At 42.4% G+C, this 16,093-nt stretch overlaps 1 protein-coding gene across 4 annotated transcripts in view; it reads left to right on the plus strand.

Annotated features, from left to right (window-relative positions):
* The window catches only part of TTLL5 (tubulin tyrosine ligase like 5), a 136,749-nt gene that overhangs the window by 98,230 nt on the left and 22,426 nt on the right, over positions 1–16,093 (plus strand). For 3 of the 4 annotated variants that reach the window (XM_048059940.2, XM_048059942.2, XM_066998123.1), the window contains 2 exons: positions 3,571–3,748; positions 12,408–12,628. In XM_048059940.2, the coding sequence (XP_047915897.2) occupies positions 3,571–3,748; positions 12,408–12,628 (399 nt within the window). Of the gene's footprint in view, positions 1–3,570; positions 3,749–12,407; positions 12,629–16,093 lie in introns of those variants that run through there. The other variant, XM_048059944.2, reaches the window with a different exon arrangement.

Here is a 16,093-nt window from a genome sequence, read left to right on the forward strand (position 1 = left end):
CTTCTTCTCCCTGAAGCTCATGATTTTAAAGATACTTTTCATACTTCCTTTCAGTTGTCTTTTTTTCCATGCTGAAGAGTCCTTATTTATTTAGTCATTCCCCAGTGCATAAGTTGTTCCATACCTTTGATCATCTTTACATCATTTCTTTGTAGTTTTCCAGTTCTACTGTATGTTTTTTGAGATGGGAGGAGAAACATGGGGAAGAATTATCCTCTGTATCAAGAGATTGCTACAATATAAGCCCAAATTGTATCATAGTTGTGCTCTCAGTTTTGTTCCCTATACGTTTCCTAACAACTGCTAACACTGCATTTCCTTTTTGAGTGTATTTTACTGATGTTTTCAAAGAAAAAGCTATAGTACTTACAATGTCTTTTCATGAATATAAGTTAATGGTTCAAATTCCATCACTGTGTAAAGCTAGGATTGCATTTCTCTGGGTGCACAACTTTATAGTTAAGTTGAATGTCATCTAGTAATTGGCCTGACCATTTAGTAATGTGATGTTTTTTCACACTTCTCAGCAACTTTCAGTTTTCCAGTAGCAGACTTCTATTTATTTCTTTCTTTTCCTATTCCAAGATCATTTTTAAGTGTTTTGAACATCAGAGACCATAGCACAGATTCCCATGGGACCCTAGTGGAAACTGTCCTTTTATTCTAGCTCGTTTCATGTGCTTTAACTAGTTATTAGATTCATGAGAGGTATCCCCTTTATCCCACGTTGGCTTACTTTCTTCAGGAACGTTTTGAGTGACTTTGTCAAATTTTTCTCAAGTGAGGAAATTGGTGGTGTGATAAAGCTACTCAAGGCAAATTGACAAATGAACGTTGTTTAGTTCAAAACAGAGGTATTGAAGGTCGTGATCTCTCAGCAGTGCTGATGAGTAATTAATCAGACGGTTTACTGAGCACTAATGTGACTTTAATGAAGCTCCTGAATGCTCTTCATCTTTGTACCTGCTGCAGTCGATGTTTGTTTCAAGGCCTGGTCTGCAGTAACCGCCAGCTATCTTCCAAAGGGCACCTCCCGGTCTCAGCACAGTTCTTTGTGCTTTTCAGCTGTGAGTGTGCCCTGACTTTACTGGAGGTAACACACTGCAGCTGCTTCACACAAGGGAGAAGTCCAGGGAGCTCTAATATCTGGGTGGGTGATGGAGGCAGTATCTATGCCGTGGAAGGAGCAGATATTATCCTTTGGGTGGGAGTTGGGTCCAACCTGCTGATAAACCCATGTGGTGAGCTGCTGGGATTGGAGAGGAGACAGCTGGTGAGTATTTCAGAGATTCCTTGTGCCTCGTCATGTTCTTCTTTTAAGCTGTGCTTTTTGTGGCATCCTGTGCCCAGCAGGGGACAGTGCTGGAAGGCCAGCAGCACACATGGATCCATAGCTGAACAATTGCAGATGAAAGCACAGTAGCAGAGAACCACGACCCCGTTACTGTCCTAGGGGAGGTTAAAAGAATACACACGTCCTGAATGTAACCACTGTAGAGGTTACCCAGTGCTCATCTTGTCTGAGGATGGAGAGAGAAAGGAGGAAGTATCTGAGATTCTTTCACAGAATTAAAAGTAAAAAGAACACCTGAGAGAGTCTTAGAAGGAAAGGAAGAGAAAAAAATTAGGCTTTCTAGGAGGGGAAACTGAGGAATGCTGCAAAACAGAGGAGATGTTTATTAAGTGTATATATTTTAGTTTTGTAACAGTATTTTCAGACATCAAATGACGTTAGAGAACTGTTATGTTATAAAGCAGTAAGAGGAGGTGATCCCTGCTCCATAAGGAGGGCAGAAGGGGAAAGGCAGGTTCAGAAGAGGGGAGAAACTCTCCCAAGGGAGTGAACCTCAGAGCCAGATTCAGACCTCTACAGCTTGGGTTTCAAGGCCTGAGTACTCCCAGCAACAGTACAGTTCTCCAAGTGCTGGTGAGAGGAAAAAATTGGAAGACTGAAAATCATGAGGAGGTGTAGCAAAAGGTGGCAGGGCACAAGAGTAATTCATCCAGCATTGCACTGGGCTGCAGTGGAAGCAAAGGAATGAGGAAGCAAAGGTGGTATCCCTTGAACAGAGAAATCTAGAGAAGGTTACCTGCAGCCAATGGCCCATAAGAGGGAAAGCAGGTGTAAATGCTGATGGCTGAACTTCTTTTCCACAAGGTTGTATTACTGCTGTGTTGTTGAGGAGCTGAGTATGGAGAGGGACCCTTTAGTAATTGGAGTCCTTGTCGTCAATTTGCTTTGAAAGGCACACATTAAGTTATTTTTGAGGGAGAGTACGTAGTGCTGGCAGTTGCTTCTGGTGGTGTTTGAAGCATTCTTCAGAGCATTTTAAGGGGTTGGTGTGATAATGAAGATTACAAGGGAAGCTGAGACACATTCAGAGAATCTAGGTTCTAAGCTTTTATGGTATCATGAAGCAGGGAGGTTGCTGTTGACTCCCTTGCCAAAACCATAACCTGCACTCTGAATCATGGCATGAATTACTTTGGTGTCTTTTACATCCCAGGTAGTTATGACATACGTGGGAAATACAAGGGGAGTCTGCCCTGGGAAACAGAAGGAAATGTCTGGAAAGAGTGGCTGAGAGAAACATGACAGAGATCAGCAGAAACTTGGGAAGCTCAAGCATTGAGGCTTGAAGGTTTTATTAGCCAGAGTGTCAGGATTCAGTAGGCCATATGGCATCCTGTCTTGTGAGCACAGGGTGTGTGGGTCGCTGGGCCATCATAGCCTCTTCAGGACACCTTGTGGCCCTGTCAGTCTGCCACCTGTTCTCTGCAAAGCCCCTGGGTCGTGTGTGTAAGTGCGCTGGTGCTGCCTTCTTGCCGCAGCTTATGAACTTCAAAGCAAGCCAGTGAGTTTCTGGCGGTACTTATCATGTTGCAGGCCACAGCTGAACTTCCACCACATAAGCCTAGGCTGTAAGAACTCCTACCTCTTTGCAGGAGGCCTTTTCTCCTCTGGGAAAGGCTTGTATTACTCAAATGATGAAAGAAATGAACCTGTGGGTCCCCTCAGGTCTTGGGGATTGTAACTGTGTGGAGTCAAAATATGCCCTAGTTGCAACCTCATCCTCCCAGTCCTTTATCCCTTCTGTGGATATTATTTTACATGCCTCTCTTTTATTCTACCCTCACTGTAGCATGTGTGCGCTTGGTGTAAGCCTTGTGTTAGTGTATTAACAAAATCTCTACAAATCCAAATAAATACTTATCTCATTAGTGATGGGAATCTTCAGCTCTTTTATTGTTGCAATGCTGCCTCTTTTCAGTGCTAATCAGCCACAGAAAACATGCTCCAGTTTTGAATTTCTCTTCTCTTTTATCTTTCTTTGTTTCCCTCAAGCATGGTGTTACAGCTAGTAAAGCAGTCCTAGCCTGGAATTCAAAACACTCCTCAGCAAGGTGGCAGTTAGCACATGATAACATGTATCAGGTGTTGTGCTTGTCAGAGCAACTTAAATTCGTGGCTGGCTAAGTATTAAGGGGTTTTTAGGAAGCAATGGTGCCTTGTAAGCAGGAGCCTGTATAAGCAGAGTGGTGAAAGCATGATGTCTTTTCATTTCTCAGGGCTCCAGAGAGTGATCGTTTTGCCTGGGAAGGAGAGATGGAGAACAGTGGCTGCACCCCAGTGACACGGAGTCCACTGGCACACCCCAACTATCAGCTGCATTTTGCTGTGCAGCAACTTCAGCAGCAGAAACTTCAGCCACAACAGCTGTTGGAGCAAAGCCAAGCCCGGCACCAGGTAACTCAGAAAAATCCTGCCTAGGACATAGCAGTACTGACTTGAGTCTTAGTTGTGCAGACCCAACCCAAAACAGTGCATGTGGCACAGCTTTTGTGAAGGAAGTAGCTCTTCCAGTGTGTTACAACAATAGAATTATTATTAAAATCACTGCAGCATTATATATTACCTGCAGTTCCCTTCGGCCTCTTATACCACAATGACATCCTCCTCCATTTGGCTATTGGCATGCTGCTGCTCGATTTTCTGCACCAGTTCAGGGCATTCCCTCCCAGTGCCTCAGACAGCCTTAGAACTGTCCATAGTCTCCACGGTTCTTTGTCACTTGCCTTGTCACTGGGTGACATGGTTCTGCTTCGACTTCCGTTCCTCTTGGGTAGTGCTACAGGCTGGGTCACTGTTACATTTCTCTGTTATGTTTCCAAATGTGGGATTTTGAAATTGTGTTGGCAATTGTGCGCTCTGTGGCAAACAGACCCCATCAAGGCTTCATCTTGACTAAATTCCTCTCCTACTGTATGTCTTCTCATAAGATACAGTTACCAAAGAAATAGCATGTTAGTGGACTTAAAAACAAATATTTTGGAGAATCTTCATCTTTCTTTTGGAGAAATATGTTAATTTCTTTTAAGAGCTTTCAGTGTGCAGGAGACATGGCCACTGACCCTGATGCAGGGTGCAAGTTTTTCTGCAACCCTGAAAATCTTCTCAAAGCTTCCTGCATACTTTGTTATTACTACATTTAAGATTTCCTTTCACTGCTTTGCACTGACAGGCATAAGACTCCTTTGTCACAACTGTAAGGAGAAAAGATGGGCTGAGTGTTCAAGAGCTAGAGCAAATATGAAAAATGGCTCTGTATTATTGATGCTCTGGGCAATTTCTGGATGTCAAGGGTAGACCACTGTGTCTGGAACACCATTTCCATCCTGCCTGGAGAACCTTCTGAAGTCACAATGAGCTCACTGATGCACTCTTTTCTCTTCTTTGTTATTATCAGGAAGGAGGTATGTTTTTTCTTCTGAGTGGTGGCCAAAAGGCTTTCTTGCTAAAGAGAAGTGTTTGGGTGAACAAACCTCCACTCAAAAGAGACTGCTCTCAAATAGGTTGGAACTATTTGCTGGACAGTCTGGCAGAACTGGGCTTCAGCAAGACCATGAACGGAGCTACCATATGAACACCCACTCTCCCTTCTATGAAGTGGATGAGTCACGAGTCAGAGTCCTTGAGAACAGCTTATAAACAAATTGCCCCCATCCTTTTCTGAGAGCGTCTTGAAGGAGAGGCCCTTCTGCCTCTGCCCCTCACGCTCCTTTTCTCAAGGTCCTCATTTAGCCATGTGGTTTCTGTGCCTGAATTCCCCCACCTACAGTCTACTTGCAGCCCCTCTCAGCAGGAGCAGGATGTCTTCCTTTCATCTGCATCCAAGGGGCTCTGGGTGGGCAGCAGTGGCTGCTCAGCAAAGGACTATAAGCTGGCTTGTGCCTGTGAGGAGGCTGGAGCTGGCCATGGGGCCTGGCTGAGCCTTCTTCTAATTGCTGACATTGAGCTGATGTTATTCTTGGCCTGGGGTAGAGCCATTACTCAGGAGTTTCTGTTAAAGTGATTCTTTGTTAAACCTCCACTCACCCCCACAAGATCCCCCTCACGGCTCTCCCTCCCTTCTCTCTCTGAGCCAAGCAGTTCAGAGTTGCAGTATTGAGGCCATTACTTTACCGCAGGGCTCAGGCTGCTCTGAAGTTGCCGTTAATGAAGAAAAGGATTTGCTGAACATGGGGGCTCTCAGACTTTCTGGAGTGTAAACTACATCTTAATAACATGATTGTCTCTTTTGGAGCCAGCCCCACCTCCCCTTCCAGTCACAGTTGCATGGGTGCTCTGATGCCCCTCCCAGTGATTGCATTACCCTCATCTTCATCTGTTTATCCCCATCTCCCTCTCAAGTTTGTTGTTATTGACCTCTTCCTTCTCAGACTTCAGTCCTTTGACTTGACCTTTCCAGGAACTTGCCTTCTGTTTTTGTTGTCTTATCTTCACTTCCATGATAAAGCATCCTTGTGTCAATGGCATTGACCTCCCTTGTAGGAAAATCATGTCAGGAAAGCATGGAAAGTGTTTCTAGTTTCCTTAATCAGAGCGGCAACCATGGACACAGGAGAAGCCAGAAGCAAGTCTCTCATTCTGAGCTCTGCATAGCGTAAGAACCTCAAATTCAGTGCTTCTCCTTGAATCTCCTTCTTTGTTGTCTTTCTTTTCTCATACATTTCCTCTTTCTCATCTTCTGTATATTGCCATCCATAAAGGCTTTTTCCTGATATGGTATCATATTTTTTGCCACTCACTATTCCCAAGCAGCTTTACATTGGTGCTGGAAATGGGGAAAGCATACTGGTCTTCTGTAAGATGCATGCCACTGGGGGAATTCAGAGTTTAGAAAAAGTTGGATCTTTTATAGGAAACCCTCAGCAGGGTAGTAAGGATTACGTTTTTCAGTCACATCGCTAACAGACTGGTCTGGACACAATTAACAGTTGTTAGTTACTCTGATCTAAGAAAATATATTGGACAAGATTTGGAAAAATTCTACATCCATTTGGAAATTGCTTCTCCAAATATTTAAAGCACTGCAAGTGATCGAAGGGAGGGGGATCTAGGAGAACAATTTGGGGAGACTGTGCCATAGTCAGAGACTGGCTGTGAGGGGAAAGAATGATAAAGAGGAAAACAAGGACTCAGTCTTGTCCATTTCACGAACAGAAAACCATAGACGTCAGCTCTGTGGGATCCACACATTTGGATTCACCCTTTTTAGCAGATCCTCGATCTTTCCTCAATGATCTTGATAAGAATTAAAGGCTTCTTGGCCAGAGTACTGCTCTGGAGTGTGGGAGGCCATTGTTTTGGTCTTGGCTGCTGTCAGACAGTTACTGGATGATCCTTAGAAAATGACCTCCACTCTGTGTGGTCAGTTTCTCAGATTCACACTGATCCCCTCCATGAAATGCTTTGCAGTTGTGAAAGCTTATTTCCATCAACAGAACAAATATGTTGCAAAAAGGAGAGGGCTTGTTACTTGAGAGGGTGTCATGATCTCTCTGCTTTGGGAAATGCAGGCAGGGTATCTCCAAACCATACATTTCATCTGATTGTTCAAGTTCTTGTTGGAAGGCAGACTAGCCATTCGCCAGTAGCTGAAGTGCATTTATTAAGATACCTCAAGGTACATTGTAAGTCTGGCATGACCATACAACATTAGTTGCCGATCTTTCCTTCTGTCTGTGACAAATGAACTGGTTGTATATATATGAATAGCATGTGAACAAATAACAGAAGCACTGTGATTAATAACACAGCCAGATGCTTCTGCCTGTATGTTAACCAGTTCGATATGTTGGAGATGAGCTAGATGTGTTGGGAAGCATAAAAGTTGTAGCCAAGTATTTGTGTAATAGGAATACTCCCCGCTGCCATGCGATGGATGTATCTGATCATGAGGGCTTATTGCGTATTTCTTTGTGGTAGCGCCCACTCTCGGATGAGTGCTTTCCAAACACTTAAGAATGATGATTTCTCCTCCAAGCATTTCACAATTTGCGGGGCAGCACGTACTATGTAGGTGGATAAAGGGATAATAACCGATAATTTCCACTCATTGTATGTGGAAGTTAGTTCATACCATGTAGTGGGGTGGAAATAAACCTTCAGCGCCAGAATAGGTATTTTGTTCCCTGGACAAAAAGAGAAGCACCAGACTGAATGAGAATCTAGCAAACAAATGGATAAAGCTCTGCAGTGATAGGGACCAGGAACAGAGACAATACAAAGCCTGAGGGAATAAAACTTAGGAAGGGGCAGAGTTTGAAAGTGGAGACAAGAAGCTTAAATCTGATATCAATAAAATCAGGGAAAAAGAATTACAAAATCATACCAAAAGACAATAAAAACAGGTTTATAGCAGTATTTTTAATGTTTAAAGGAGGCTCCATGTGACATGTTATGACCTAGATGTTAGTATCACTGCTGCAGTTGGCAAGGCAGTTAATATACCATCATTGTTTATTCTCTAATTGTTTCCTGTACTGGAAAGATGCCATTAGCTGTTAGGGAGGTTCCTCTTTCTCTGTGTGGCTATGTTCTGTCTGCTTAGCCTAGCATCTTCTGGGTTTAGAGTTTTATGCCAAACATTTCACATGGGGAAAAAAAGCTAAATTAAAACAAGAGAAGTTCAGTCGTATAGTGGAATGATCCCCATCAGTCCTACTTATATCAAAAAAGGTCATGTTAAGCAAGGCATAAATCATGTTAATGTGTTGTGTGGTCAGTTGCTATCACATTTTGAATCATAAGTTTAAGTAGATTTTATACTACGAAACATTGGGCTAAATAAATCTTAAATAATTCTGCTCTTTTAATCATTTGAGTATTTGAAAGGTCATGGTATGTTCTCTGAAATATTCCTTATTTTGTGAAGTTCAGCAAACATTTTTCCTTTCAACATATGCGACTCCGAATTTCCTGCCATTTATTTAAACCTTTCTGGGACTGATAGATGTTTAAAATAATATTCCTAGTATTCCTAGAACTACATTATTCCTGCCTGAGGATACAGGGCCTCTTCGAGTGCAGCCTTAAACATCATTAACTGTTTTCTGAACTATTATATATTGGACTGCTGTCAGATTTGCAGTCTCTCTTCCCCTTGAGTCTCTTGTTCTTTCTGGTTCTTCAGCTTTCTCCCTCAGACTGTTTTCCCTCTAGATGTGCTAACTGCCATTTTCCTATTTGAATCTTGTGATACTGATGAGTCAAAGACTTAGACTAAGTAAAGCAGAACAACTGTTCTGAAAGCAGTAGTCTGTGCTGATTTATACCAGCTGAAACTTTGTCCCCATGTTTCCAATCCCATCGCTATTATTAGAATTATGGTAACACCCAGATGTATTAAGTGTCTTTGCAATACAATGATATGGCCCAAATCTTGCTCCAGAGAGCTCCCAGGTTAAGAAGATAAACCATATACAGGAAGAGAGACAAAGAAAGCACCAAGTCAATTCATTCTAGTATATTTTAATACCTTTACGAAGAATTCACCAAGGAAGACTTGCTTCAAGGCATTCTGTGAATGCCATGAATTTGCTTTTCCTTTACTTTCTTGATAACCCCAAGATGCTCCTCTTAATGGAATTTAACACTGTGGCAGTTAAATAACAGGGTCAGAATGTGCTATTATCTCAATTTTGTGGATTTTCAACTCAACTGATCATTGCATCCAAACTGATTTAACTGAACATATTAATAGGTATTCAAAGGAACCTGCACTAAACTATTTGTATAAATCCAAAGGTCATCAAAGCCTTTTGATTACCTGTATTGTTGCAAAGTCATTAGAAATGTAATTTCCAAAAATTTCTGAAATTTCTAAAGTTTTTTTGATTTTTTTTTTTAAACTAAATCCTCATCATTGTTTATTCCTTATCAACATCTTGCTTTCCAGACGTAGTGATTTGGAACTGGCTGCCTAGCTGCACAGATCTTTGTGCAGTCCAGTCCATATATATCTGTCAATTCTCACACTGCTGAGTCTCATCGCTTTCAGTCTTGCTTATTCAATTTAAACTGAATGACTACGGTGTAGAAATCTCAGAGCTACATTTCATACAAATTCATGAAAGTAAAGACCTATGAATCTGGGAAGGGGACTCAGCTACTGTTTCCATTAAGGCAAACGTGCAGCATCGGGCCACTCATAATTATACAGCAGAAATCCACACAAGAATGCCTCAAACCCATGCAGGGAAGCATAATTTGGGGCATGCTTTATATTATATACTGTAAGATTCAGCCCCAAGACAGATTCACAGGAAATGAGCTTCATTAGCTCCTCTGGTCACAGAATGAGCATGTTTTTGCTTGCAACATTTGTTCCGTTACTGTGCTAGGGATGGGTGTTAGATACAGGAATGGTAAGTGCCAGGAACATTCTTTCTGTTTTTGAAGATCAGTAATATATCCGCTTTTCTTCAAAGTACTACAGTACCTCCCTGCTTTTAATCACGAGCAGCCCAAGCTCAGTTGCTACTGGCTAATAATACCCTTAGATGTGTATTGTCATTACTGACAAGCTGTACATGTTGAGATTTCCTAATTAAAAATGACTGTTTTTGTACAGATAACTTTGTCTATGCTGTGTGTGTGTAGATGTGGATGCAAGGAGAGGTGAGATATAATGAGGCAAATTGGGGATCAGGACTCAGGATCCTCTCTGAGCTCACAACCTAGCTTTTCATATTGCTTCAGTCTGTGGCCTGGGGAAAATTACTTTGTCAGTGCCTAACATGCTCCGTGTGCACGACAGGGTTAATGCTGTCCTTTTCTGAATGGTCCTATCTCCCCAGAGAATTATGCAAGAGGGTTAGCTCACTAATGCTTTAGGTGATTTTTAGCTAAAAAATCTGCTAGTGTTCTAAGGGCTTTTCAGATTTGTAGCCTGAAGAACTTGTGAGGGAAGCAAATGTCTTCTCAGAATAAAATTAAATCTGCCAGCCTGGAAAGTGCGGGTCCTAATTGTTTACTTGCAGCACCAACAGTTGCAGGGTGCTACCTGCTTTAGGAATGCCTCTGTCAGGGTTTCTCTAGGTTTCTGCTCTCCCTAGGTCCTGAGCAGTCAGGATCCTGAGCGATGAGGTGTGTCTCCCACTTTTTGCTTATCTCTGGAATCTCTTCCCAACCTCTCCTTTGTGTGGTCAGGCTTTGCTTTCCCCAGCTGCCCCTTTTGTCTGCACAGTAGCTTCTCCTGGTTTCCTGTCCTGTCCCCATGGAGTTCACAGCAGGGCAGTGTGCTTTGTAGCTGAATCCAGAAGCCGTGGTCTGTGTCAGCATCCACTCTCTCCATCCTTGCCTGGAAGGCAGCCAGAATCTCAGCACAGCATGGAGACAAAGGCTGTTTTGGAAGACCATTAACCCCAAGAAAAACATCCACGACCTTTCTTCAGGCAGGTATCAGCCCAGCTTTTGCTGATCAGGCTTTATTAGAGCATCCTTTCTTGCTCTTTCTTCAGAGTCCCAGACCTCCCTGCCAACGCGTGTTAACACAGGGAAAGGGTTAAGACTGTATGCTCTGCAGACACCAGGATCATAATGATCTTCATAAAAAAATAAAAACTTTACAGGAAAAAATAAAAACTTACAGGAAATAACGCATGATATCGAGCAGGGCACAGTGAAATGGCACCCCTGAATAACAAAGGGGTGCAGTGAGTTGAGGGTCTCCATCCCAACCCCATACTTCATGAGACTCTAAGATGCAGCAGAACCAAGTTTCATTTTAGTTTGTTTTGTGGGGAGAGGTGGGGTGTGACTGCTATTTTCCAGACTTCTGCTTTTGCACCAGCTACGTATTTCAAAACCTGAAAGCTGCCATCAAGGTAGGGCTTCAGGGGAGGGAGAGGTTAAGAAAGGATTGGGAGCTCAAGGGGATCTTGTCAGTGAGCTCTGGTTAGGAAACAGGCCTGTTTTGGCTCCCGCACTTCCTTTTCTCCCTAGAGCTCTGCCTGTCAGAAACGCCTTCCCACACACCACTGCCCTGCCATTTGCCAGAGAATTGCGGGGGAGAGGGGCTTTTCCTGTCTGTGTGCTGAGACGCAGCCAGCCCTCAGACTGTGGTTTTCTCTGGAGCCTGGAGCCCACTCTCTGTGGCTTTGTTGTGTTTTTCACCAGAGAAAAAACTGAGGACAACTGCAGTGAAGTGCACTGCTCCTAAGGTCACGCCGAGGTGCCTGGCAGTTGCTCAGCTATTCCCTTCGGCTCCTATCACTGACCTCTAGCTGTCAAATTACAGGGTTATGGTATTGCCTCCTTGCCCTGGAAAACTGACTAAGAAACTTCGAGGAAAGAGGAGGCAGAAATCCCAGCAGGTTGCTCCTTTCTGAAAAGAGCCTAGCGGTTTGCAGAGCTCCCCAAGGGAACCGTTGCCCACTCCCTGCTGGGCCAGTCTGCTGCTCAGGTCTCTGGTGTCTCACACAATGCAGATTCTTTTGTTCCCTGGGTCAAATCTGCAACATCCTTACTCTCCCACCTGCTTTAGGAATAGAAATATTTTCTGTTCCCTGGTATGACTGGGGGATTTCCATTTTGTTAGCTGCTGACCTCAAGTCCCCTTTTTCAGAGAAGGTAGCTTAGAGCCTTCCTGTTATTCCAAGCACCTGCAGGGTTGGACTGAAGAACTGGCATTGTAACATCTTCCTCATATCTTTTTTTTTTCTTGAACTTTGTCTCAATCCCAACTCCCACACAAAGAATAGCTTACCAGGGTAAGTGCAGAAAGTCAGTCAAAGCAATAAAAGCTTTATTTTTTTGAGCCCACTGCATGCTTAGATTGGGGATATGACCTCTTATTTTTTTTCTTCCAGAATGGTATTGTTATATGGCAGTAATTAGCCTTCCTAGAAGCTAGTTCCAGCTTCCAAGGGTATACAATTCAGTTCTTAAAACCACTTCACTGACTTGATCCCTTTTATCTTCTTTTTGTGCTTGGGACTGTCCTTAGAGCTCTGGGGGTTGCATTCACCAGACAGATAACATCACCCACTTCCATCAGCTCTCTCAGCAGTGTTCAGAGAGACGATCACTGATTATTATTATTTTGTTCTGTTTTTACCAGGCTCTCTTTGCCAACTACTCACAATCCAGCACCAGCCATATATCTATGCCAGCTGGCTTTGGTGCCCGCAAGACATCAAGTGCCACTTCTAGTATCCAGAAGGCAGCCAGTTTGCACAAAGTGATGCCATCCCAGAGTACGCCTTCTCAGCTGGTTCCAAAGCCTCCAGCAAACCACAGACAGACAGTAGCCAGAAAGGCTGCAGCCCAGAGGATTTCCAAGTAAGTTTTATCTCTTCCCATCTACAACAGGGAGTTGGCACTGGTTCCCCTCAGAAGGAGTATGGGTGAAGAACCTGTCTACGTGTGATTCAGACATAGGCCTTTCAGGTTGTGTTGTTCAAGATAAATCTCAGAACAGCTTGACCTGTGTGAGCTGAAGTAAATGTGTACCATTGTGCATTTTCATTTTTTACAATGGTAAGGTAAACAGGACTGTAGCATCATACAAACATAAGGACATAACTGCCAGATTGAATCAGAGAAGTGTGTGGTCCAGGCTGGGATTCAGTTACCTAAACACAGGTTGCTAGTGCAATGTTAGATGCCTAAGGCTATTCTACCTGACTGTAGCTGCTGCTCCAGTTTAGCACAAGTCTTTTGTAAATCTTGTTGAATCTGCCAGTCCTATGCAGATGTCTCAAAAAACTTGAGAGTATCATGTATGGTACTAGACAGCTGTGTTTAGGCACTTGAGTCATTCGCTTCATGTTTAATCTTTGATGGAGGCCAGAGTCTGGTGGGTCAGAAAAGGCTGCCAAAAAAAAAACCAAACAGCTAAGCCCACCAATATCTTTAACAAGCTAATTTGCCCTTAGCCAAGTTTTCCTGTAAACTTAACACATGAACATTGACTCATGCCTTTAGGCACAAGTTTTTATTCCATTCAAATTGTTTATGTGTCTAATGTAATGATAGCCTTCCTCATTATCTGTAAAAATGTCTACCATTCTTCTAATTTTTACTAATCTTTTAGTTATAGCACTTGACATTCTAAAGAAGATGAATTTGTCATGTGTTATCTTTAAAAACAAAATACAACACTCACCTTCAAATATTGTTTACTGATTTTAAGTTTTCTTCTTTTCCATTTCTTTGTGTCTTTTCTTCTGTGCATTATGAGAGAACGTGAGCAAGGCTTCTGTTTTCTTTTTTTCTTATTCTTTACCTTTCTTGTTAACTCCCTCAGCTCTCTGTTTATCTCTTCTTTGTCTAAAGCAGTTCTGCCATTTAAATTCTTTGGCAGGTTTTTCCTCATATGTCCTCGGATGTATTTCATCCCTGAATGCTGAAGGGTAAAAATTGCATTCGTAACTTCCTCCCTTATACTGTATGGCCAGAAGAGTTGTAAAACTTTAACAGGTTCCTGTGAGGTTTCCTGGTTCTTTGTTTCCTTCCTGGTTTAAAGAGGGGAGGCTTAGTAAAAGATCACAAATGAAAGACACTTTATGAAGATGCTGGGGCACTGTCAGTGTGTGGGGATCAAATCTGGAACTGCAAGGCATATTTAAGGATCTTGGACAGAACTGCGCTGGGGAAGCTTGTGTATTTCCTGCTTCTACTCTTGCTATTCTAGGAGCTAGCACATTAACCGGATCCCCCAAAACTATCGAAAGAGAAAATAAAATGACAGTAGATTTTGTCAACTCAGCAAATGCAGATGTGAGCATAACGTCTGGCAGGTATATGCTGGTGGGTTTGCTATCTGATGTCTTTTATGTTGGATAGCTCATGTTAGTACAGGTGACAGGCTGTGTCAGTGGGTTTCTCTGCTGGGCAGCAGGGATGTGTATTTGAAGATGCCGGTGTGCTGTGCTCACTTGTTGGCAGAAGAAATGTTTATCCTTATGAGATGGAATTGCAGCTCCTTGGACAGACTTTACTTTGCTGCATTTTTGTGGTTTCTGCTCTGTGACAGGCAGGAGTGTGGGAAAACCGGAAAAAGTTCAGCACCAAAAATGCACAGAAGGGGGAAAAAAAGCAAAAGATTCCTTCAGAATTTTAGAAAACTAATCCAAGTATTGAAGGCTGCAAGGAGCCACTCCGGAAATACTTTCCAAGTTGCCTTTCAGACTCCAGTATGAGGCTCCGAACCCATTCTTGCCATTCATGGGATCTTGCAGTAACATTTTTTCACTTACATGGAAAGCAGCAGTGCCCAGCTATATTTCCAGCATACTGAGAGCTAATAATTTAAAAACTGCTGTGTCTCAGCCTACTTTAACCCATCCTTTGTTGTCAGCAATAGACCAGAGGTGCATTTACAGATGAGGGTTGGTGAAGACAAGCCGCTGCTTCAAATGAATCTAGATTAGAGATGAAAAAGATGTCTTGCATGCTCCAGCCTGTTCTTTACAGTCCCTGGTTATTCTGTGCAGAATATTTTCAGACACTGTATAGCCTGCCTGCAAATAACTCCAGTGGCAGAAACCCCTTCATAAGCTATGTAAGACCTTTTAAGAATCTAAATAACCTTATTATTAGAAAGTTTCTCCTGATGTGCAATCTGAGTTTTTCCTTTGTTTCATCCTGTTGTACCTTGTTTCTCCTTCCTGAACCACCCTCAACATTTTCCCTTGCAAATACTTTCCTTCTTTTGAATATCTTCTGCTTCTTGGAGTTTCCTAATGTTGTTTAGACTTGTTGAGGTTTTGTTAACCTCAGATAGTAGTTCTACCTGCCAAGTTCTTAATTGTCTTGAATTTACTGTATTTTCTTCAGTTAGGATGCTTGCAATTGTGGCACCTAGAATTGTACTTTTCCAGTGTGGGACTACTGTATCCTTAGGTTATAACATAGCAAATATCCCTCTCCATAACATCTAATCTAATTTTGGCTTTTGGCTGCTTTATTCCTCTGTAAGGTCATCTTTGATTTGCTGCTCGCTTTCACCCCCTAATTCTTGTTGGCTGTTTTCCTGACCTCTTTCCTCAAAGAAGATCTCACTGATATATATTATTTCCACAAGACTCACTGAAACTAATCCTGTTCTGTTAAAGCTCCTCTGTCTCTTTTTTTTTCTTTTCTTTTCTTTTCTTCATATTTTTCAGTAAGCCAGACCTTATTTCTCTGTCTGCTCTTGCACTGCCTGGCTTTTGTTTAACATCTTAATAAAGACCTTCTTTTTCAAGTTGTTTGTAGAAGCCCTTTAGAGACTGGACCATGAAGACAAACTAAAATCAACTTTGTCTCTTTGACCTATCTCTACTTTGCATGCATTATCATTTCTCTCCTAGCTGCACATATGGCTTCCAGAAGAGAAGGAAAAGAATAAGTAGTAGAAAGCTTGACTACAAACAGAGCAAGATGCTAAAGACGAACATTACTGACTAATTCAAAAGGAGTCTAGTAACTTTGACATTTCTCTGGTTAAAACATGAAGAAAAAAAGTAATGGAACAGTCAGATAATTCAGTTTTGTCTTTTCAGTGCCTGGCCTCTCTTGGTTTCCCAGTCTCTCAACTTGTAAAAGGTGGTAGGTTGACTTTATAATGGATTGTGTCCAAAGCAGACTCCTTGCTTAAGCTAACAGAGTGGAAAACTGGGGCCCACATTAAGGTGTGGAAAAAGACTATAGTAACTGGGAGAAATGGTTTAATATGTAGCTCTGCTCAGAAATGTATACTCATGAAATGGTCTCCTGGGGCTCCATAGTTTTGATTAAATGTATTCAGATTACAAGTAGTAA

Source organism: Anser cygnoides, chromosome 5, assembly GCF_040182565.1.
Source record: "Anser cygnoides isolate HZ-2024a breed goose chromosome 5, Taihu_goose_T2T_genome, whole genome shotgun sequence".
NCBI classification, from domain to species: Eukaryota; Metazoa; Chordata; class Aves; order Anseriformes; family Anatidae; genus Anser; species Anser cygnoides.